This window comes from Cryptomeria japonica, chromosome 9 (genome assembly GCF_030272615.1).
Source record: "Cryptomeria japonica chromosome 9, Sugi_1.0, whole genome shotgun sequence".
Lineage (NCBI taxonomy): Eukaryota > Viridiplantae > Streptophyta > Pinopsida > Cupressales > Cupressaceae > Cryptomeria > Cryptomeria japonica.
Window position 1 is genome coordinate 528,982,125 of NC_081413.1, and position 25,941 is coordinate 529,008,065.

The 25,941-nt window shown below is 35.2% G+C and overlaps 1 protein-coding gene across 11 annotated transcripts in view; it reads left to right on the forward strand.

Annotated features, from left to right (window-relative positions):
* The window catches only part of LOC131077053 (DNA-directed RNA polymerase III subunit 1), a 275,512-nt gene that overhangs the window by 157,107 nt on the left and 92,464 nt on the right, over window positions 1–25,941 (forward strand). For all 11 annotated transcript variants that reach the window (XM_058014439.2, XM_058014440.2, XM_058014431.1 and 8 more), the window contains 4 exons: window positions 7,111–7,314; window positions 7,485–7,754; window positions 9,113–9,260; window positions 10,822–10,973. In XM_058014439.2, coding sequence (XP_057870422.1) covers window positions 7,111–7,314; window positions 7,485–7,754; window positions 9,113–9,260; window positions 10,822–10,973 — 774 coding nt within the window. The remainder of the gene's footprint in view (window positions 1–7,110; window positions 7,315–7,484; window positions 7,755–9,112; window positions 9,261–10,821; window positions 10,974–25,941) is intronic.

Genomic DNA, 25,941 nt, shown 5'->3' on the forward strand with positions numbered 1-25,941 from the left:
CATAAGCAAGGGATACTACATGATCAAGGAATGTTGAGTGCAAAAATGATGTGCACATGGACAAGCAACCTTGCAAAGAGTTTTCAAGTGAATTCCATGGATCCATCAAGGAAAAAAAATAATTTTGGCTTCAAATCCATGTGTAGACTTGCACTTTGGATTTTGATTTTGGAATTCCATACTTCATACAAACAGTTGAAAGGAAATTTGTACTTTTGTGCAAGGATTTTACCAAATATTCCTTAATTTGCCATTATGTCAAGGTCAGAAAATACGTTGACAAGAAATTTTCCTTGTCTATGTATTGAATTTTCATCGTTTCCTAAAAATCCCAATTCCTTAACAATTTGTCCTTGACAACACTTTTGCAACATATTTTGCAATTTTGACAACTTTGACAACATTTTCTGCACTTTAGGCAACTATGACAACATTGACAATTTTGCCCCTAGTTCTCATTCTTGACACTCAATCATGGATTCTAGACTTGAAACTTGAATTCCTAATTTATCACACCCTAAGGAGAAACTTTGCATTTTAAGTCATTTCAAGGACTGATCAACGTACTCTTTCTTGGATTGACAAGACGAAAACCCTTCTCACAACAAACACTAGAGACTACAAAATTATTGCCGAGCTAAAACTAAGCAAACAAATCACTAAGCTAACAGGCAAAAAAGTGGGGGTCCCCATTTGCAATGGGGCATGTGTGTTTACAACACAACAAAACTCTTAATAGTTGATAGAAAGGTTCTCTTTCAACTTTGTGGTCTTATTCTTCTCTATTTTTGGGACTTATTTTTTCCATCCAGTCATGTTTATGGGTCAAAGAAAAGAGTCCATGGTTTAGTAGGTATAGTAAGAATTGCCAGCAACTCAAATTGTTTGTATGAGCAATAAGTGGCATTCTTATCTTAAAAAAATATATTGAGCTCAAAGGATAATTTTCCCTCTTATTTTTTGTGGATATTGAACAGATGGATTAAAGTGGGACACTTACCCAAATTGAGGCACAAATAGGGGCCTAGTCCCTAGGTCTGCTTCAGTGTCCACATCGGGCTCAAATTTTTAAGTGAGGATGCTTAGTGGGGCATACAACATAGTGAGTGATCCTAGCCTAGTAGGGATTTGAACCTATGTGGTCAACTAAATAACATTTCTGAACCAATGCACTATACCCTTGACAACCTTTTCCTTCTTAATTGTGATAGTAAGTAGGAATTTAGAGCAATCATAATATGAAATCAAAACACAATAAATTGAAGTCAAACTCTAAACTATGAGCATGAAGCAAACCTCCAATTTAGCGCTTTCCCTTTTGAGAATAAGATATGCTCATGCTTATAAATGTAGTTGCTTGATATATCATGCAAGATCTTTGTATTGTATACTTGTGATTAAAGAGATCCTCCTAATCGGTGAAAGGAGAGGTAGATTTAGAGGTTTGTGGATGAATGGATGATTATTGCGATTAATTTACTTGATTTAGAAAGTTGAGTTTGTTTCTTTTTTGACTTAAAAGTGTTTTGCATGACTTTTGATGTATTCAATTTAGGAATGTGCAAAGCATAAATCAAGCAATTAAAAACTTGCATGACTTTTGATGAGTGGAAGAGATTGACTTTTGTAAATGATTTAAATATGGCATGTTGAGACGATAATTGATTAATTAATGTAAATTAACTTATGTGCATAGATATAGTCAAAAGTTGATTAATTAATTATGAAGTGATCTTAGTGGATAAAAATGAGAATTAATTAATTATTAACAATTAGGTAATTAATAATTAGCTAACTAATTAATGATAATTAATTAGCTAATGGAATGTGAAGTTATTGTGCAATTAATTAAACAATGTGGTAATGTTTTTGATTACGGGGATAAAATAGGTTTTGAAGGGACCCGAAACCTTGTACAAATGGTTTTGCTTGGATCCAAAACCCATTAACAGAACGCTGCAAGAAGGTAGAACATAGACAAACAACAGCCAACCTACAACATATTAGTAGATACTAAACATTAAAGTTCCAGCTGTAACAACAAAAGGCCGAAGCCATCAAACAAGACTACTCTGAAATGCATAAGCAAAGGGTTTTTGAAGGCTCCCATAAGCAATATGATAATGTTAAATTGAATTAGCTAGGATGAATTATGATAGAAGATGTTGAAATTAGGATGATGAAATCTAGGTGTCTACATTTGCCTCTTTTTGAAAGGCTATTGTGCTTAAATGAAAAGAAAGTAGAAGAAGACAAAGAATAAATGGAAGAGAATGCTTCAAGTGGCATGATGGTTAGGGAGATTCCCCCTTGAGAGGACATGCAAGGAGGGAAGATATGGATGGTCAATCAAAATGAGAAATGGGTGATCAAATCCACAAGTGAGGATGCCCGGTAGGGCACAAGGCCTATTAACGGTCCTAGCTTAGTAGGGATTCAAAGCTATCTGGCCGACTAAATAATTATGTTGTTAGGTTTTGTTGAATCCCTTGTACTTATATGGGTATGGGACAGGCCGAGTTCACCTATGGTCCACCCCTAGTGAATCCAAAGCTCTTACAAATCCATACAAGTTTGGGAGGTTCAATAAAAGTTGACAACATAGTTGTTTAGTTTGCCATGTAGGTTCAAATCCCTATTAAGGCAGGATAACTCACAGGCCTTGTTCCCTATTGGGCATCCTCACTTGTGAATTTGAGCCTAAATAAAATGAGAAGATGACTTATTGCCATTGTAAACACCTAGATTTCACCATCCTAATTTCACCACCTTTTATCATTAGTTCTACACATTAATTCATCCTAGCTAATTAAAGATTGAAGGACCACAAAAGAGAAGGAAATGTGTTGCAGGGGTGCAAGGAATTCAGGAAAAGGATGTAAGTATGTGAAAGTCCAAAATCCTGCCCAAAGATGGAAAGTGACTCATACAACCTCATACTTAGGATTAGGTGCATTGCAATATTTTTAGGGACATCCCCTCACTTTGGGGAAAAGTTCAGGAACATACTCTTAATCTGGTGGATGTTTTTTGGGCTGTCTCTTAATTTGGAAAACATATTTAGGGAATGTGCCACTAGGTACATTATAGGACTGTTCTATTATCCATTAGGTTTCTCAATTGCTGTTGGGATGTTAGGATACCCTCAATAGCCTTTATTTATATTTAACTTTCAAAAGAAAAAAAAAACCTTAAAAGTTAAATGAGGGCTCAAGCCTCCCAACTCAAAATACACCCTAAAACTACATTAAACCTTAACCCATTTATGTTTCATTTTTTGCATCTACATTTTCAGAAAGAGGAAAGCTGATGAGTAAAGGAGATGGAAGAAAGGAGGATTCATTTTCATCTTCATAATTCTTTGCTATGTCTCGTACAAAATTTAAACATTTTGTTTGTTTGTTTGAGAATGATTGCAAAGAGAAACACATTTTTATTGAACTTAGTTCATAAATAATGTGTTACACCTATTTTATTTTATTTTTTGTTTTTTAGTAATTGAATGAATTGCTGAAATGCTGTTTTTCTTTTTCGCTTCAAAACTTTGTAAAAGTTGCTGCCTTTATTTGTTTTTAATGTGTTTATTTTTTATTTTTTATTTTGCTAAAAAATGCTATTGACTTTTGCACTAGAAAAGTCCTCGAATGCATAAAATATTTGTTGGTTTCTTTGCAGTTGCAATGCCCTAAATAGCTTAGAAAGCATTGCTATTTTTTTTGGTATTTAAATTGTGTTCGAATGACTAAAAAGTTGGCGATTTGTTTTTTTCATTTTCAATGCTCTATAAAGCTTAGGACATTGATATTTTTAGTTGCAATATGCTAAAATTTAATGTTTTCGTGTAAATTTTTTTTTTTTTTTGAGGTCAATATGGGTTAGGTGACTAAGGATTTTTAATTGGATGATAAAGTTTTAGGGAAACTTTGGGTGAAAAGGTGAGGTCGGCGAAATCACCAATATGAAGAGTTCAACTAGGAAAGTTTTGTAGTGTGATTGCTAGTCAAAGATGTTGGCAGCATTTGTCAAGGAATCATTCACCAATCAAATTCCTTTCTGCTCATTTGCAATGACACTTGACATTAACAAATGCATAATTCAAGAGGAAGGTGGCATTGGAGTCACAACATTTGTGCCATTTAGTGGAAGAGTAGGCGACCTTGGAAGGGTTAACACACAACTTTTACCTACATGTGGTAAGTTAAAGGATTTTGTACCAAGATGGCACTTGAACAGAGGGCAGAGATGATCAAATTTTACAATGAGGACATTATTCTACCATTTGCTACTTTATCCTTTGTATTTAGACATGCAAGTACACCTCCCATGGTTTGCAATTTTGAGATGTGCAAGCTAGAGAGGCCTCAAATGAGGCCATTGATATTGTTTTTTATTTCAATGGTTACATTTCATGTTGACCAATCTCCATAATATATGGAGGTTATGGCCAAGGTATGGAGAGAAGGTCCATGTTATGTGCTTGCTAGCAATATCAATTTGAGGATCACAATCTTGGAATAAAGTATGTCACGTAATCATGGCTAAATTGGTTTATCTAGAGGCTTGGTAGAGTTGTTCTCCTTGATGCCAATGAGGTAAAGAATGCCCTCATTAGGGTCCTCAATAGGAAGAAGCTTCATTAATATTGCTAAGTAGATCAGTTTTATTGAATTCAAAGGCTAAAACAGTTGAACAAAGGTAGATAAGCACACTTTGGCATAGGACAATCAATTGGTTGGTAGTGGCTATATGGTACTCCATAATTGTTTTGTACACTTGTCATGTACTTCCTTCCACAGGTTTCTAGTTGCTTGCTGCTCAAAGGAATTTGGCCACATAACTTTATTCACTCTATTGAGAGGAGCAAACTTTGAAGAAAGAAAAAAAAACTTGTTGTGCATGGCGTCTTTTTTTCATGAAGAGGAACAAACTTACTTTTAAGATACTAGAATAGCTTGTTGATGTGCATGTCGCTTTTTGTCTTATTGATTGCAAGACCCCATAGCACAAGGAGATCCCAACAATGTTGTTTTATGCAGAGATTGACAAGCCATGACAAGTTGAAAATGACTAGAATGGATAGTTAGGATTGGTGGGGAGCCTTTGAAGGAACTAGTTGAGTTTTAGTAAAGAAGAGTGGTGCCTCTGAAGGGGAACATCCTTGAATTGTCTCCCAAATTGAGTGATTGTTCCTTTTTTAGGGGAATTTGGGGATGGGGTTGGACATATTGCCTACATCATCAAGCCCCAGGAATAGTCATGTTTTTGGGGATGGGAAATGAGTAAAAATACTCACCATTTCATTTATTCCTTTGGTTGACAGCGGTTGAGTCATACTTAGTAATTGTCTTATGATCAATCTTGTGAAAACAAATGTCTACTTTATGATTGCTTTCATCTATCCCTTGCAGCTCCCTAACAATGCCATTAAACTAGGTATAGAAAGTAAAATGCGCTCATAGTAATCTGCTAAGACTTTGGGTGCATTTGAAGGAGGCTTCTTCAACAATATATTTATTGAATCTGGAACAGTGATTACATGCCATGTTGCAAAACTTGTCAAGTACTCACAAAAGTTGCGGGTACTCACGAGCTAGCAAGCGCAGCGACTTACTTGCTGTATTACTCACTGATGGGTTTTGCAAAACTTGCAGCAGTTTTACTTCACAAGTAACTTGAAAAAATCACGATTTTTTTTTAACTCTTATTAATCCGTATGACGACTTTTTTTTTGCTTGTTTAAAAAAATCATGGATTTAAGGCATGCAATAACAACATGAAAACTTGTTGAAATCCTTGTAATGATTTTTTTTGCTTGCAATTTAAAAAATAATTGGTTCAGAACTTCAAAGCACACAATAGTGATTTGTTGTTAATGGATCTCCATAGGAATTTTTTGGAGTAGTTAATATTTATAGATAATAAAGATATTGTGGAGAATGTTGATATTGATGGATAAAGATAAAGAGGAGTTTATTTTTTAATATATTTTTATCATGCATAATATAATTTTCAAAATTTTGTTAGATTATTTGAAAAATAATGAACAAATTTGTAAAATATGTAATTTATATTATTATATAAAATTAAGAGTTATTATGTTGCTTTTTAAATATACATTTTTTAATTTTTAAAAAACTAATATGATTTTTAAAGTATTTTTATGAACAAAAAGTGTTGCCAAAGACCTAATTTCACTCTTAATTTATAAAATTGTAAAAATGGTGCTACCCTTGGACCCTGTGAGGGGCATTGCCCCTCAACCTGGTTGGGGGTGTTGCCCCCAGACCCTTACGAGGTATGCTGCTCTTTGAACCTATTGGGGGCATCGCTCCCAAACCTCCTTGAGGGGCAATTACCTCTCAACCGTATTGGGCTCTGTGATATGTCATAAACTCTAATTTTGATTTATATATGATGAAAATTAATGATATGTTCTACAAATTAGTAATATGTGTCTTTAAGAATATCTTTAAAAATATGAATTTTAAAATGTTTGATAAAATTGTCATTTTATTGCCGAGTTTTTCCCTAAGTTTCTGCCGAGTCCTGAATTTTTTAAATTTTTGGGCATGTGGAGTCCAATTTTTACAACTATGATTAATTTACATGGATGAGAACATGGAAGATATTGAAAGATTATATAAATGGCATACAAATGCATATAGAGACATGTAAATACGTATACATCAATTCCTGCAAAAGAGGTACAAATATTTGTATAGAATACTAGTGGCAGGTGAAAATGTGTCTTCGATTGTGGGTGAATACATGTCGATCATTATTAGAAAACATTAAAAAGCCAAGTATTAAAAATTAAAAAAAGATGAAATTTGGAGAATGCATTAGAAAGTTCCAAGTCCTTCAAAGCTCAGTATATTTATTTGTGTACAATGATAAATTGATATATTTTAAGCAATCTAATGTGATATTCCCCGTTATTATTTTTTCTATCATGCAAATGTAACAAGCACCGTATGGGCATGGCATGGAATATCCATTGGTCATTTAGGAATTTACCCTTCAGACAGATTGAGAACATAGGAGTGAAACATTACTTGCTCTATTTTCTGTTATTGTTAATTCTAAGAACTTTACAAAATACCTTGTCAGGTCAAAACAGCCGAGACAGGATATATGTCTAGAAGGTTGATGAAAGCCTTGGAGGATCTCTCTACACACTACGATGGTACAGTACGTAATGCAAGTGGTGGGGTTGTTCAATTTCTATATGGGGATGATGGCATGGACCCTGTTAATATGGAAGGAAAAGATGGTGCTCCACTGGACCTAGAAAGGCTACTAATGAAGACGAAGGTTAGTAGTCTAATGAACTGGTCTGGGAGAAAAATAACTTGGAAAGGTTCATTAATATAGTTTGTAAAATTCATTCACATGCTTAGTTTTCAGCAGATAGTATTCATTGTATTGTAAACTTGTTGTAGATTGATAAATCATCTGTATACACCCTTGGTGGATTTGTGCAGGCTATTTGTCCTACCAGGGGCTCACCAGCCTTATCTGTGTCTGAGATTTTAAGGAAAGCAGAAGAAAGGCTAGAAATGGATGACCTGCAGACAGAAGAATGTTACAAATTCAAGATTGCATTATTAGAATTTTTTCAAAAGCGTGCTGACTCTATGAGAAAGACTAGATCTGTGCTTGGATTATCCCCGGATGCCACTGACAAAGAAAATCCTTCAATTATAGAAAGAATTGCAGCGGAGATATCTGGATTAACACTGTGCCAATTTGAGGTAAGAATGTTGTGCAAGCGTAGTTGCATCTAAATATTATTTGCAGAATGTCCATATTGAACTGAATTGAGATGGTTACTTTTCTGGCCCTATCTCTTTATTTTTTAAATTGTAGACTTATTCCTTCCAGTATGTTTTCCATCCTGTTTCATTAAACATTCCTAGATTTTTTGTCATATCTTACTATTTTCCTTTGAATTAGAAGCTCATTCTTGGCTCAAAGGTAATTTACATATGACATAGCTTGCTGAAGGATCTCTTCCCTGCCAGTTGAAACAGTGAATAGAAGTATATACATGCAACGCCCCCTGATTAGATTAGGGGTGATAAATTCTATGATATGAATTGCCCTCTTCCATGTGACATCTTGAGTGAAGGAAATCTGAGCATTAGAAGACTCGTATAAACTCTCTACCTCTGTGATTTGATGCCCCCTGCATTAACTGCTATACCATAACTGGCATTGTTTCCCTTGTGACTTCAGACTTGTCCATTACTCTATGACTACATGTCAATTTGTATTACCTTTCAGCCTCCTTGCAAACAGTAAGAAAAGAAGTAAATGCCAAGCAAGCTCAAGTTTGCCTCTCTCTCGAATATTATTTATCCATACCTGATGCAAACAATTATGTTTGTCTGAGCATGCAAAATTGTGAACCATGAGCATGCATCAACATCACACAAAATAGACACAAAAGTGAGGAGACATAAGATACATGACATGCCCATCAATTCCAAACATCCTATATTACTATTATCCAGAATAATCGAATTCACAAGATTCTATGTATAGAGTGTTTTCATCTGCCTGTCTAGATCTACTTGTTTGATTGTCTTAATTGATCTACAACATGTCAATTTGTCTTTCTAGGCTCATCTAGGGACATGTTATATGTTGATGGCTTTGGCTTGCTTAAGGCTGTGTGCTTGGTGTATGCTTGACCACATTAAGGGCCATATATGTTGTGTTTGCATTGGTCTACCTAGGGAAACATGCCTAGTGTTTGCTTGGGGTATTCTTGTTTGAGTTTTAGCAGTTGACTTAGGAGCTTGAGTCATCTTGTCAGTAACTGCTCCAGCTTAGTGCAAGATCATAATGAATTTATTGGAAGCTGTTTATTCTGGCTTTTGAATTATGCTCATTTTTTTTCATATTATCTATTTTAGGTATTTCCCACTCTTGGTTTGGTATGAGTTGTCTAATATTTTTTTCATGTGCTAATGGTAATTCCTTTTTTATGTGCTCTAGGGAAAATGTATTTTTGACCTTTGTTTTGTATGGCTTTCATTGATTAATAATTAATATTTATAGTTTTCATTCTTCTAAAGTACAGTTAACACCTGTTCTTGTTTTGTAGGTGTTTATTGAAACATGCATTAAACGTTACCATTTGAAAAAAATGGAAGCTGGAGCTGCAGTTGGAGCCATTGGAGCCCAAAGTATTGGAGAGCCTGGCACACAAATGACTTTGAAGACTTTTCACTTTGCTGGAGTGGCAAGTATGAGTATCCTTGTAATTTCAGTCATTGTGTATCCATATAGCTTGTCTGTTTGACCTTGTTGTTTCATATTTAAACTTCAATCTCATCACTCTTAGTTTGAATGCTATTGCTAATGAGGCAGGCATTTTATAGAAAAAGTTTTCTGCATGTTATTAAATATGTTTTATATATTGAAGGACTTGATAAATGCCATTTATAAATATGATCAATCAGTTTCTGGTTGGTCTATGCAAATGCTACTTAAGCTCATTTTTGACAAGAGTGTCATTACAGAAGGAAGGTAACAGCTATTTCCATGCAAATCAGAGCCTTAACTGTTGAAATTTCTTTAGTAGCCTCTGGGAAAAGTTGAATGTGATCATTTTAGCAAAGGAATACTGATGATATCATAATAATAGAATGTAATAGAAACAAAACTGCATTTAGAGGGAGCAAAACATTTCATTTGAGCATGTCAAGATTGAGTAACATGTTCTTTTTGATCTATCATGTTTGTGTTGCAATGCTTCATTCTTAGGCTTATAAAGAATATCAGCAAGCAATCACAGCAATAGTGCAATTCTTATTGTGCCTTTATGTGCACCTATGTGTGATACCCATCTCTGTGTTTGCGTATTTTAGTTATAATGTGCATGATATGAATTCATGCAATTAAATTTTACACTAAAAACTATGATGGAAGAAGAATATGACTTGTGCAGTTAATAGCTGAGACCAAACTCATGATGCAAGAAGATTATGCTTGAAGAAAAGGGCTGCAAACATATTAGGAGGGATGACTAGGTAATTGTATATTCCTAATTTCTGGTGTGAAATTTTACCTTCTGGCAATTTGAACATACATATTCATCACAATAGTGGAAGAATTATCAGCAGTAATCTGCTCTCAATTAAGGTTTCTATGTTCTTAACTTCTTTATGATTGATTAGTGAAATCTCCTTCAAGGCAAATTTAAACTATCCTTTTGGAAACATGTGAACGATTGCTGTATGATACTGTTTACAACCAATCTGTGCATTGTGCATGCTCAAGCAAAGGATATTTCCAGCCTTGACAAGCTTATAAAGCCTTATGTTCTTATTTTACAAAGTTTGTTCCCTTTGGAGTTGACAATTCACTTGTATATTTCCAACTATTTGTGGCACAAGGACCTTAAAAATTATCCATTTTCCAACAAACTTGCAGAGGCAAGGTTGATTCTCAAATGGATTTAACAAATATCTAGCTCACCACTGTCAGGACTATGTGGAAGCTTGTAATCTTATTATGATTGAGGCTCTTAGTAATTTCTTTGAAAATGGATAATTATGCCATGCTTAGAGCTAGGTTTGTTCAACTTCTCCTTGCATATAATGCTAGTCTCTATGATAATGGCTCCCTCCTTAAAGTGAGTTGGATCGAGGTTCTTTGTGATCATGACAAAACTATTTACAGGTAAAAGGCATCTTCTTCATAATGCATACTGTTCTGTTGTGATACTAGAACTTCGGTTTTTACAAGTTTTTCTTATAGGATAAGAACGCACACAAACATATTTTATTTTGTGCCCTAACAAATTACTAGATATCACTCTGGGAGTTCCTCGCATCAAGGAGATTATAAATGCAGCAAAGAATATAAGTACTCCTATTATAGAAGCAAAGCTCAAATGTGATACTGATGTAAAAGCTGCACGCATAGTAAAAGGTCGAATTGAGAAAACTGTACTTGGCGAGGTATTGATACTCATTTTGTATTGTTGATTTTAATTTAAAATTCAATTAAAATAACTTTGTATAGCATAATTGTATTTATATGTCGTGAAATGTGTTAGACCTTGGCGCTAGTAACCACTGTTGCTTTTGGTATTTACAATAACATTTGCATTTGCATATTTTAAAAAATCATTTTCACTTTAGTTTGTATTATTACCATTTAGAGTTCCCTGTATGTGACATGCAAACTTTGGCAATTGTAAAGTGTGTTAGAAAATGTTTCTTAGAGTCACAAAGACAAACAGAGGTTTTCTCTACAGCTTTTCTCATGCGTTTTCAAAAATTTATAATGCTTTTGTTTCTCTGTTATTTCATAATATTCATAAAAATAGAGAAAATATTGATTTTGTTATTTCTGGTGTATCTCCAAGTTTTGGGGGATGGCAATTTTTTTTTCCTAAATTTTGGGGATTGGTGGGGTTATAATTAAAATAACAAGAATACACTCAATGCACAAATTAAATAATAAATACATGATTGAGAAAAGAGTACACAAGCGATTGATAAGTTATAACAATGAAACGTACCATTTTAATATTATAGGAGCTGAAAATTAGAATTAATCTGAAGATTCAAAATGTTAACTAGAGTCTACAAGTGACAAACACCAAAAGGACAAGGTGGAATGCCAAAAAGAGATATCCGTAGTTTGTTTTTGTTTGAGCAACCACCTCAAAAAATAAAGTCATCATTGTTTATTAGATATTCTGGAAACTCCACATCATTAGAACTTCTATAACGAATGTTATCCTCATCTAGCAATGTGATCCCATTCAATTCTATCTACAACTTATGGTCCTCATTAACTTGTTTGGATTCCATAGGCTTTACATCCCACCATGTCTTTGGACTCTACATATACATAGATGTGTTGCAATCAATAGAGCACAAGGCACTATGTGCAACAACAAGCTTGTTTACTTTCACTGAGGTGAGTTTGCTCTTCTTTAAAGAGTGGATAAAGCTATATGTGGTCTAGTTCCTCTCAACAAAAAAGAAACTAGAAAGCTGAGTGAAGATGAAGGTCAAGTGTTTGCAGCAATATTGGAGGTCCATAGATTCATCATTAACTTTTTCTAAAAGTGTGTTTGCCAACCTTGATTGAATTCTTGTAGCCGTCTAGTTATGCAAACTTTATCCATTCAACTCTAATCAATGAAGCTTCCTCTAGACTATACATTGTCTTAAAAGGCTTTCATGAGCTATTTTCATGTTGTTATCATCATTGTTATGAATTTTATTGTTCCACATTACTTTTGGAATTAAAGCATATGCAACTAGGTGTGGAGGGGTGTTCAGCTTTTCCCACCTTTTTTGGATGATGTGATGAATATGCCTAGTGCAAAAAACTAGGGTGGGGTCTCTGTCATGAATTGTGATCTCCTTTTTGGTCATGGGGTCTCTGTCATGAATGGTGATCTCCTTTTTGGTCAAACATGCTATTAATGCACTCCTAGATCTCTCCTAGGATAGTACTATCAGAATCTCCAAATTTGATGACAATGTAAACAAGAGACACAAAAATGTGATTTTTGTCACATTTGACCGAAAAGTACCACTAACTACAAGTTCCTTCACCCTCTTCCTGATTTTGTTTGACTCCTTCCACCTACTCTATTTGTCTGCCATTATAATCTAAGTTGCATGGGCTCTTGAAATTGAAGCAGCCCTTGTAGAAAAATAAAGTGGGAAGCAAATTGATTCTCAACTATTATAAAGAGTTCCTTCCTCACAAAGGTCCAAAACAATGCCAATTAGGTGTGTTGGTTGCAAATAAATGTCTACTCCTCCCTTGCATCCATTACTAACTATTTGACCTATTAAATACTTCCAATGTTTTTGTAATGTCCCCATTTATGGTCATTCCAACATTTTTGATACCTCTAGTTTCGAGATCTTGAGTACATTCCAAACTTCTTGGAGGAATATTCTATTTTTGAAAAGTGTCAATTTTTTTTAAGTTTGATCTCTAGTGAGCTACAAAGTATGTTGGCGAATTTAAAATTCATATTGGGCTATTTGGTATTTTTTGCAACTTTGGGTTAACGTGCAGAAAATAATTAATATTTAAGTTGTCAAAAGGTGAATTAAAAGACAATTTATGTTAATTATTTATGAAGGTAAATTTTGAAGTGACTTAAGTGCCAGAAAAATAAATAATAAAATAAAGCAAGGTTACCAGGAGACTGGGGTACTTGGGTGCTTCGGAGACGGGTATTGGTACCGGTACGACAAATTTTCAAAAAAAGGAGACGAGGGTATTTGGAGACGGCAAATTACTTTTTTAATATAATTTATAATTTTAAGTAAATATCTAAGTTGCCAAATTCTTCCCAAAATCTGCTGGGTCCGGGTTCGGTTCGCTCCAAATACTGGTCCGTTAGAAATTAGCCCCAAATTCTGCTAGGGTTAACTTTTAGCCCAGTAAATTCGCTCAAAGGAACCCAGGAGGAATTTAGGCGAATTTTGGGCGAATTTGAGCGCTAGCTACAGAACCCAGGAAGAATTTGGGTGCATAATAGCATATGCCAATTTTTTAAAGTTTTTAAAAGTTTTTTTGGCCTAATTTAGTCTATTTGACCCTCCGACCCTAAATTAGACCACTAAAAAGATAAAAAAGGTCAAACCTAATATTGAAGCTCATAAATGGTGGTACTTCCATGGAGAAATATACAAGCACCTACAACCTATTGCCGTCAAAATTTTGTCACAAGTAAGCTCTTAACTCTTAAGGTTCTAATTTCTAATTTCTTCATTCTTAAAATTTGTACTCATAACTCATTAACTCTTAACTCTCTGATTTCAAAATTGAAAATCTCGATAGGTTGCTAGTTCATCATCATCTGAGAGGAATTGGAGCACATACTCCTTCATCCACTCAATAAAACACAATAGACTACATTCCAAGAAGGCAGAAGACTTGGTCTATGTGCATTCAAACTTGAGGCTCCTAACACACAAAGACATTACCTACAAACAAGGGGAGGCAAAGCATTGGGATGTTGAACCAGATCATGCAGAGTTGGATGATTCAATTGCCCGCCTTAATGCACTTGGAGTTGATGATGATGATGATGAGCTACCTAGTGATCATGAGGCTGCTCTTGAGGCTGAGATTGCTAGTACCACTGCCAATGGCACTGTTTGTGCTTCTAATTTGCCACAGGAGGATGATGATGATATGTTTGATGACTTTTGATGATATTTGATTAGTGATGGCCGATTGTTAATGTTGACATTATTATTTTTGAACTTAAACATTGATATGGTGGTGTATTTTGCTATTTATTTGCTGCTGCATATATGCATATATTTTTATTTTTTTATTTCTATATGTTTTTGTACGAACGAACCCAAAGCGAACCCGAACTCACCCCCCCCAAAAATGAACAAATTTGTGAACCCGAATCTCGAATCCGAATCCGAACCGGCAACTTAGGTAAATATCATAACATAGAATTTTGAAAATAAGAATAGTGGAAAAGTTTAACAAATCAATATTAACTTTCAAGTTTAAATACACAAATGTCAAATGTCATTGTGTCAAAAAGACTGAAAAGTTCAAAACTCACACTACATATTTGATATTTCATATTAGTTAGCAGCATCATTACAAATTGAAATTCAAAAACATTGATAGTTTGATGCTGATACACAAACGAAAAACAAAAATCAGAAATCTATCATCTACTATGCTATGTCTGGATCATCCATATGAAGGTCCTCAACTAGGATGGTCTCCAGATACTCATCACTCTCTAACTCAGGTTCCTCTGATGGTAGTAGAACTGGGGGCAATTCAATAAGACCATCTGGTTCAACCGCTTCATCCCCCATGGCTGCAACTCCTCCATCATCAGGTGCAATTTGGTCCCATTTTGCTGAAGGACGCTCCATGTAACCAGGATCAACACGAGAGAGAAGACAAAGTGAGCTATGAATGTAGACCAAGTTCTTTGCTTTCTTTGACCCCAATCGGTTCCTCTTTTGTGAATGAATAAAACCATAAGTGCTCCAATTCCTCTCACAAGATGAAGAGCTAGCTACTTGTGAGAGCAATCTGATTGCAAATGATTGCAATTCAGGGGCTTCACCTCCATGGTTCCACCGCCACTCTAAAGGATCTTTCTTTGCCCGCATATCATATAAAGCTTCCACTGAAGAGAAATCACCTTGTCCACGTGAAAACTTATTCCATTGAGTCCTTATGATTGAGGCATCCTCATGTTGACCATAAATCTTTTTTACTGCAGCCCAAAATCCTTTCATTACCTCTCTATCCTCATGTGGAGGCTTCTTTTTGGTCTCTTCTGTATTATGCCATTTAGGATTTAAGGCATGGGCAGCACAATGAAGGGGTGTGTTGAGTTTGTTCCATCTTCCATGTAACTTTTCTTCTATCAAAGGATATAAAGAAGAATCTTTTGCATCAGTTATTTTTTTTTACTCTTTCACACATGGAATCTATTTCTTCATAAACTTCCCCCAAACATGGCTTGTCTAAGTTTGTAAATTTAATCACCTCACATATGGGCCTAATAAAATCAACAACAAATCTCACATCAGCCCAAAACTGGCCATCAAGGACCAAACCTCTCACCTCAACTGCAGTATCTGATGCAGATTGCCTCAAAGATGCCCATGCATCACTAACAACTGTGGAACACAAAGCTCCTTTGACTTCACAAAGGCGGTCAAGAAGAATAAAATAGGAAGCAAACTGTGTATCAACTGGTTTGAGAAGTTCCACCTTGGCAAACGTACGATAAATGGCTTGTGTGTGATGATGGTTACATATGAACATCTATATTTTTCTGCCCTTTTCTATGAGGTCTGAAACCCATTGGAACTTGCCAATATCTTTGAGTGCATTGTTCAACGAATGCACACAACAAGGTGTCCAAAATATATGCTTGTATTTGTTTTGCACCATCATACCTGCTGCTTTACAAACAGGGGCAGCATCGGTAATAACTTGGACTACATGTGATGCCCCTACCTCCTCAATGCTGTCACATAGCTGGTTATGAAGAAAATTTGCATTCTTTTCTTACCCTAAACAATCTATTGCCTTCAAAAAATAAGGCCCTTTGCTACATGTCACCATGACATTAAGTAGTGGACGATTTCTAGCATCTGTCCACCCATCCATCACTATACTGCAACCTTCTGTAGACCCCCACTCTCTTCATTGGTGCAGTTTGTTGTTCTAATCGAATTTTTTCCTTGTCAATTAGAGTTGTGCTGAGCTTTTCAGATCTAGGTGGTTTATACCCAGCTGGTCCATTATTGATAGCTTGTACCATCTCTACATAGAAAGGTGAGCAAGCAACATTAAACGGTATTCCATTTGCATAAAAGAAGTGTGCAATTGCTGCATCAATTGCTTCTCGACCTTGCACATCAAATAGCCTTCCAATGGGGTTTGAGATGCTAGTATGTGGTCTCTTGTGAGACTCAGATTGTTGTGCTCCTACAACACTAGAAGACGCATCTACCTCTGGCTCTCTAGTTGCCCTTGTGGTTGAAGCATGAGAGGAGCTCATATTGTAAACTTTCCCATCAGCCCTTTCTTGCTCCCGCACAGTGTCATATCGTTCTAACTCATTTGTACAAATTTCAACATCGTGTCCTGGTTGGTGAAGGAAATGAGCCTTCACCCTCGTGTAGGTACCTTTCCATCCCAATGGACAAAGTTTACATTTAATAGTGGCTGTCCCCCCTGTTCCTTTTGGCCCTGGAACACAGTCAACATACTTCCACAAGGGGTACAAGCCTTGTCTTGACATTCCGCAATCTGCAAGCAACAAAACAAAATAAAAATTCAAAAACTATTACGGATTACCAAGTTTGATGTCTTAAATTTATCAGACTGTTAAAAAAAATTTAAATTTGTTATTATAATTTATATAAGACAGTTATAAAACTGTTAAAATTTGTATCAGATAGTTAGAATAAAAAAATGTATCATAATCATACTTTTAAATTTATAAAATTATAAAATCTATATCAGACTGTTCAATTAAAAATTTGTATCAGACTGTTAATTTCTTAAATTTTTATCAGTCTGTGAAAATTGAAATTAAAATTGTTAATTTTAGAATCTATTAAATTTTTAATATTTATTTTAAAATTTTTAATAAATAATAAATGTATAATATTAGTATATTACTTGCTTATTAGTATCACTTAATAAATAAATAATACTGTATAACAGTATAAGTAATATACAGTAAATACTAAAACTGTATTACTATTACTTAAAGTTAATAATAATAAATAAATAATAGTAATACTAATACTGTATAAAAATTATAGTAAATACTATTCCAAATTTTAAAAATAAAAATGAACATTGAAAACATCAGACATAAAATAAAAAAACCTAGCAAAATGCAAATCGAAACTACAAATTAAAACTACAATGAAACGAAACCTACTTGGATCGATGGGAAATTGCAACGAAACACCTTCCTCGTGATTTTTTTTCAACTAGGTCGTATTTTTCTCCACCTGCAATTTGCGATTTAGCCTTACATTTCCGTTTATGTTTAGCGCTTAGAGTTTTGCGGGCTGCGTTTGTAGTGTCGCAATTTAATTTTGAGGGCTGCATTTTTACTTTTAGTGTCACGATTAGGGTTTTCGTCGTCCTTTTTCCAATGCGACTGTGACGTGACAGGGTGTGGTTTTTAATAAAATCGTTCTGCAGTGTTTTTCCGACGGGAGATGCCATATTTTCCACGGGAGACGCAGGAGACGTTAGGAGACATATCTCCAATGCATCCTTCTCAGAATGGCGCCTCCAGAGATGTTTTGGAGACGGGAGACGTGTACCAGTCTTTGAGACGCGTCTCCCGGTAACGCTGAAATAAAGTCACTTATTTGGAGCTGAAAGGTTTAAAAAGTAATTTAAAATTATAATTTCCAAAACTTTTAGAAAGTTTTTTTAAAAGGGATTTTGGAGGAGAAGAAAAGCATTTTGAATATTTTATCAACTTGTTTTCTTTGAGAGGTTGAATATTGTTCATCTCTTTTTCCTGAGATGAAACCCTAAGGTAAGATTAGTCTCAGTGGTGAAAGATTTCTCCCTAGCCAATACTTTGTGATTTAGTCAGAATCATAGAGTGAGCAAAAAGGATTCAAAGATGGATTTGTACAGGATTCATAGTGGTGCTTAATTGGAGAAAATAAGATTTTGTGTAAAGTTGTTGGCTTCAGTTTTCCAAGTACTTATTTATTTAGATTTGTAGGTAAATAATATACTTGATAATGTGGTGTATGCTTATGGTGTGAAAGGGAAGATAATTATCTGTGAGTTATCTGAGTGGCAAAATGATATTATAGTTGGCAAGCTTACCCTAGTTGTGCCAATTTACAAGCTCATAAGGGAGTTGTACACCTCCAAACTCACTAGAGTGGCCGATTGAATTTTATTGAAGGCTTTGAAAGCCTTACCAAATATTGGTGAAGCATCTTAAGCCTGTCTTACATAGCCAAAAGTGGTCATAGTATTTTTGAAGAGTTTTGTACCATGTTGGAATCCACTAAAGGTGATATAATTTCTTTGAAGGATTCAAACTTGTGTCAAAACCCATCACAGCTATATTAAAATGGTAGTCACAACTTATTAAGGTGATATATATATATATATATATATATATATATATATATATATATATATGTACATATACATATACTTACACATATACATACATACATACATACATACTTATATATATATAAATATAAGCATGCTGTACAATTTATAAAAGCTATAAGGAGGTTTTTGTATCATTTCAATCCTACGTTACCCGGGGACGCGTCCCTGGTTTTTTTTTCAGGCGTCCTTGTCCTGGGGACAGGGAACATGCAGAATTTATGGGGATGTCCCCTAGAAGTCCCTTGTCCCTGGGACAAGGACGCCTGAAAAAAAAACCAGGGATGTGTCCCCAGGTAACGTAGGATTGAAATCATACAAAAACCTCCTTAAAGCTTCGACATGCTTTTATAAATTGTACATATATATACATATATACATACATATATGTATATATGTATGCATATGTATATGTATGTATGTATGTATATATATATGTATGCATGCATGTATGTATGTATGTATATGTATATGTATATGTATATGCATATGTATATGTATGTATGCATGTATGTATATGTATATGTATCTTGTATGTATATGTATATGTATGTATGTTTGTATGTATATGTATATGTGTATGTATGTTGCATGTATGTGTGTATGTATGTATATGTGTATGTATATGATTCTCAATTTAACACAAATATGGCATAAGAACTTTGCTAGTTCTTATATGTTACGGTTCTATAATGTATATGTGCATACTTTATCCATGTTTTCATATGAATATTTTAATTTTCCCTATTTTTATATAGCCGTCCCCAAAATTGGCAAAAAACCAAAGTCCCAGAAAGGCGTACTGCCTTCTCCTGCCATCCCCATCCCAGAAGCTCGGGGTAACATAGTTTCAATCTGTTGTACAATTCCTTGACATGTTGGTTGTGGGTGCCACATATTTTCAAGATTCATCAAAGATAATATTTTTGCCGACCAGGTCAGCCAATTTAGCATATTAATGAGGTCATCAATGAAAGAATTCAATATTTGTTGTACTGTTTGCAAATTCTGAGAATTACAATTTATATCAGCAATGAATATATTTATGTCAGCTATGAATAATGAACATCTGGTTTGAGCATCAATTAGTGAATTTTGTTAAGAAAGGTTGTTTTAAATATTGAGACTTGAAAAAATTAATTCTGTAATGTTAATTTGTGAAAATAATTTGAAACATTGTTCAATGCAAACTGTTTAATGAAATGCTAGCATAGCAAAATTGTGGAAATTTGCTAGTTGAGATAAAAGTTACTGGAGAGGGGTACTACAGTGGTATCAGAGTTGGTGATCATACCAGCCTGTTTGGAAACTAACCCTTGTTACAAATTCTTTATTTTCATATCATTGTTTCAACAATTGCATCTTTGTGACCAGTGCTTGCATGTCAGTTTGATGCAGTAATACATTTAATATGCGTCCAAGAAAATAGCTTGCCTCCTTTGAATGTCAGTAGTATTCATCAATTATAGCAGATTGCGTATTAGTGTTTAGTGATTATTTTTCAGTTTCAACAGCTTCATGTTTTAAGTGTCATCAGTGATCTAACTTATAGAAGATTGTTAGAGAAAGAGAAGTATTGATTGGGGGTCTAAATTTTTATCAGAGGAAGATGTAGATCCTCTTCAAAAGATATTGGCAAGAATGAAGAAGGAAAAAGTGAACTATGAATGAGAGGCCACTAAAATTATTCATCAGTATCAGGAATTACCTAATGAATTCAAAGTTCAAGTTTGCCAAATTCTTGTAGTTACTTGAAATGGTACATCCTAACAAAAGGAGTCTTATAAACTGCATAATAAGGTCAAGGAAGGAAGAGGAGAAGAAGAAAATGTTCTTAGGGAAGCTAGAACTTAATGTGGGAAATATTTTCATTGATGTCAAAGGTCATGAAGAAGATTGTCATTGATGTGATTTGATTTACATATACCAATTGAGTTTGATGTCCAAGACAAATGATGCTCAACACCTCTAAATGAAAACAAGCCAAATCATGGGCAAGTTATTCTATAAAGCATGGTGACTTCCTTATCGACGAGTTTCTTTTATTAAGACATTCAGCAATCAAACAGATGTGATATAATCCAACAAGCAATGGAAAAGGATAAAGGAAAAGCATTGATTGAACAATCTATTGAACAGCTAATATAAAGATTACTATACAACAGCAATTAGAAGATGGAGTTGATATTGGCGAGAAATGGTCGATGCTGACTGACTTCATATAGGAATATATGTAAGACAAACTTCATATGTATTGTAAGTTGACTTCTTTATTAGCACCCAAGACAGAGTATAAATCTGTTTTGTAATCCAAGTCTATGAGTAATACAAAGTGGTTGATAGACATAAATCTGTTTCAATCCAAGGTTGATATAAATATTTTTTAATCCAAGATTTATGTGGGAATATAAATCTGGTCGACTCTGTTACTAAATGACAAACAAACCACTCAAAGGCAACGCTCAAGGAAGTCCAAAGACAGCAATCTTAGTCAAAGCTAAATTAAACAAATATTATGTTTAAATTAGTGATTCAGATGAATACGCTTTTTGAAGGTAGCACTTACACTTTGTAAAGGCTTTGAGAAGATCTAGAGAAAGAGAAACATGAAGTGTAATTCTGATTTATTCTTGAAGAAAGTATGTGTAATGCATAAAAAGGATATGAGCAGATTTGTGAAGAAAAATATGGATATAATTAGTGAGAAAATTGAAGGAAGATATTGGCAAGGATTGGATCAGATTTATGAAAGAGAAGTGTGCATGATAGTGATCAGAATTGGATTGAAGATTGATATTTGATTGTGGATCAGATTTGTGTTTGGAGCAGAGTTGTGAAAGAAAGTTGTTATCAGATCTACGAGAGAAGTTTATTGTATGGACTTTGATCAAGGATACTGTATGGTGTGTGTTTAGATCTGAGAAGGAAGAGAAGTTGTAATTGGATCAGATTTGGGTGAAGGAGTAAATCATATCAGTCATTGAAGAATTTGTAGGTTGGTGCCTATCAAATAAGAGATTGGTGTCGCTTGCTGAGTTCGTGCTTAGTTGTGGGAGTTGGTGCTTCCAATAGGTTTGTGCTCACAAACTTAGTTAGGGGTTGGTGCCTATGGTCTTTGTAAAAGAAGAATTATATAAAAGCATTAATTTGCCGAGGTTTTCTACCATTAGGGTTTCCATGTAAACCTTGTGTTATTTTGTTCTTATGTGCATGATTGTTGGAATGTAGTAAATAATACTATTGTGGTTGTTAAAGTTTTAAATTGGTAAAAAATCAGTATATAACTGATTCATCCCTTCTTCCCCCCTCCCCACTCCCTTCCCCTTCGGTTTAACCGCATCCTCTTCACTTGAGTCTTCAGTGCCAAAGACCAAATTTTATTCCAAGATACCATCTTCCAGTGAACAGAAAAAGAACTTTCTAATTGCAAGGGAGAATGATGACAGCCTTCTTTTGGAAAATAACATAGAGCATCGTTGTGAAGGAGAGCTAGATCAGTGGGAATTTTGGTCTAAATAAGATGTTGAATGTAACTTTCAAGTTTTTGATAATCCACTTTTTGAGATGGAATCAGAGATACCATATGATATCCCACTTTTTGAAGTGGATTTCCAGGATGATGCTATTGAGAGACGTGCATGAGAAACTAGCCTCACTTGATTCCAATGATGGTTTTGAGCATGCTGGAATTTTCAAATCACCAACTATTGATAATTTTTTTGATCATTTTGTTGATAATTCAAACTGTGAGCAGAGTGTTTCAATTTATGAAACATAGTGTTTTGATTTACAAAAAAGCTTTATTGAGTAGCATGCACTTGTGCAGAACTTTTGGTTTGAGCTTGCTACAATTCTCAAACCAGCTACTGAAGGGAAGCAATTGGATTGTCTTCTAGATTATAACCCAATGCATAAAAGTAATCATGAGGGCAGAGGTCTGATGCTTTGTACTTTGTCATTACAAAGTTGTTTTCATCATAAGAATGGTGAAATAATTCAAGCATGTCTACACATAAGAGTATTGGATTTGGGGGTTCCATTAGGGTATCAATAATAAAGTGCTATCCTCCACATGAGAATTGCAGTTTGCAAGTTAAGACAACAATGGTTTTCTCATCTTGTTATGGCATTGAGTTTACTTTGGATCAACCTTGCATCTTGTATAAGTGAAATCACTAGAATAATAGCTTCAAAGAAACCATCTAGCTACTTGATCATGAATGAGGCTTTCCAATTGATTGTGGAGAATATTCGAGGGTTGGATCATTTCAATAGTCCACTATTTGTTAAGAGGGTAACTATACTTGAGACTTTTGCAAAATTCAAGTTTGGTTACTTTATGCTAGATATTGTTTGCAAGGAAATGATATTTGTCATGTTTCAAATCTTTTAGGCTGTCATTAATGATGTTCATACCAAGAATGATAAAATCTCCATACACTCCAACATGTCATTAATTCTGGATGAAGATAATGATTTCTTTAAGATCTTGTTGGCTGTTTGGAGGAAGAAATTGGATGTTTCAGCAACGACACGTGAGTTATCAAAGAGATTAGTCAAGCAAAAGAAGAGCATTATTCAAGACAAAGTGCAAGGCAAAAGTTAAGTGCTGCAAACTTATTATGGACAGCAGTAATAGTGATGATATTGTGGCTATGGACATGGTGAATAAACTAGGCTTGAAGAGAACTACACATTCTACCCCTTACAAGGTCTTTTGGTTACAAAAGGGGCATGAATTGTTGGTAGATGATTAGGCCTTAGTAGAATTTCAAATAGGAAGGTATAAGGATAGTGTTGTTGTGACATTTTCACACATCGCCCCATTACAAATGGGGACCCCCACTTTTTTTTGCTTTCTAGGATAGTGGTAGTGCCTTTGTTATTAGCCTTTGTGTTGAAGAGGTGTAATTTCTCAAGTGACCAAGAGGAAATCAGGTTAGGTCTCTCTCTCTTGCTTAAGTGAAGTCAGTCAGTTGCCAAGGCTTTCGAAATGAATGATTTACATCTTTTGCTTGCAAAACTAAGGATGGAATGCTAAATTTGGCGAAGGCATGAAAATTTCCTTTGATTGTCTGGGTCAGCAACTGAGGCATTGACAGCACTTCCTTTGCACAACCAAGACATAATCAATTCTACTTCTCCCAGCACTATCGAGGGGTGCCCATCCTCCACCTCCCCTTTCATTTCCATCATCCTTCACCACATCCCTCCCATCTCCCTTTCCACTTCCATTTATTTCCATTCACCCTCGCCTTCCCTTCCACCCTTCCATCCCATTCACTTCCTTCCCTCTAACTTCTACCCATCTACCTTCCTTCCTACCTTTACCATTACCTCCACTACTACTTCCATCTCCCTTACCGTCCATCTCCTTCCACTTCCTCTATCCCCCTCCCTTCCTAAATCCCACATCCCTTATCCCTCCATCTTCTTTCATCACCTACCCCTCTACCTCACCCCCACCTTCACCTACCTAACCCTCGTCCCATCCTAGCATACCCATCCCCTCACCTTCACCTACACTTAACCTACCTTTACCTTTACCTACATCCTAACCTCATTTCATATTCTTTACCCCCTAACATACCCCCCACCAACCTCTTACTCCCTTATCCTACCCATCCACTATCTTATTTCCCCACCACCATACCTCGTATCCTTCCGTTCCACCCTCACTAACCCTAACCCCATCTTAACCTACCTATCCTAACCTACCGTCAACCCCTTAACTACCCCTTACACCCTACACCCAACCCTTTCCTTATCACCTTCTACCCCCTTACCGCCTGCCTTACCCCTTTATTCCCTTTCCTATCTCATTCCTCACATGGCAGATTTCCTTACCACTTCCCTCACATTCCTTCCAGCTCACTAGCTTTGACTCCCTCGACTATCGTATCCTATGCTTGGGTCCCACCAAAACTTTGGAGAGGAGAAAAGTTTTAAGGCATTTAAAAAAAAAAGGAGAATCCACCTCACCATTTCTTTTGGCCCCTAATAGCTCCAGCACATGCCACGATGAGACATGAGGCAAGGTGTGACTTTAAGGAATAAGGAAGCTGGCCTTGGAAGTAAAAGATATGTCACATAAATAAAACACTGGATATTTAAATCCACATAAGGTAAAATCAGACATAAAAAGGGGTCTTATCAAGCATTGAAGCTGATATTGCAGACCTAAGCAAAGACAAATTTCTGCCTATCAGATCAAAAAAAAGAGAGCAGAAAACAGAGAAATATTTGGGCAAGCATTAAAGCTGGAATTCAAGCAAACAGCGCTAAAGTGAATTCAATCATCTCTTAGAGAGAATTTCTGAGCGATCTCAGACCTGGAAACATCATTTGCTGTGATTTCTAAGATGTTTTCATTAAATCTCAGCCTAAAATGAGTTAACCTCTTTAGTGCAGGTTTGGAGCAGACATATGTAGAGTTTTGAACATCATGATTACCTCAGGATGGCTCGTTTCTAGGCTTTTAATTATCAAATTTTGTTTCTATTGTTGATGAAATTGTATTAACATGATCACTATCGAGTAAAATCTGAGTTTAATGAAGGGCTGGGGTATGAGTCTAAGGCTGGAAATCAGAATAGCTATCAGATTTAATAATTCTCTGATTTTCAGAATTTAATTACCCTTCATTTTTGCTTTCAATATCCTTTCTATACCGTAATTTAAGATGTTGAAATTGTTAGTTTTAGCATCAGAAATGTAAGCAATCAGAAAATGCAACACATAAGATAATGAACACAATGTTTACCCTGGGAAAACCCTCCTTCTCAAGGGAGAAAAACCCAGCAAAATATATATCACTTATATATTGATTGAAGGAGCAGAAGATTAATTACAATTTGGCCAAACACCAGGCCGATCTGAAACAGTGATGATAGCACCACTCTAGATGTGTGCTTACAAACAATAATGGATTCTTCTTAGTATCGATCCCCTTCAAGAAAAATATTGATCTGCTATGTGAATGTGAAATCCTCCTTGAATTATGCGAACTTGTCTTTATCTGAATTCGTACAATGAAGGGAGTTGTCTTTACTAAATACACATTAAATGGTTTTACGTGAAGAGTCATCCTCTTTCACAAAAGAGATGACTTTACGAAGTGAGGAGACGCATCACTAGAGTCGAGCCTATTAGTTATTTTAGTTAATTTGAATTTAGGAGGGAAAGAGAACTCATGTCGCTAATCATTAACACTCCCTCTTAGCTAGGGAGGTATCTTTCCAAATATCAAAGTCATGGAGTCTCTCAACATGA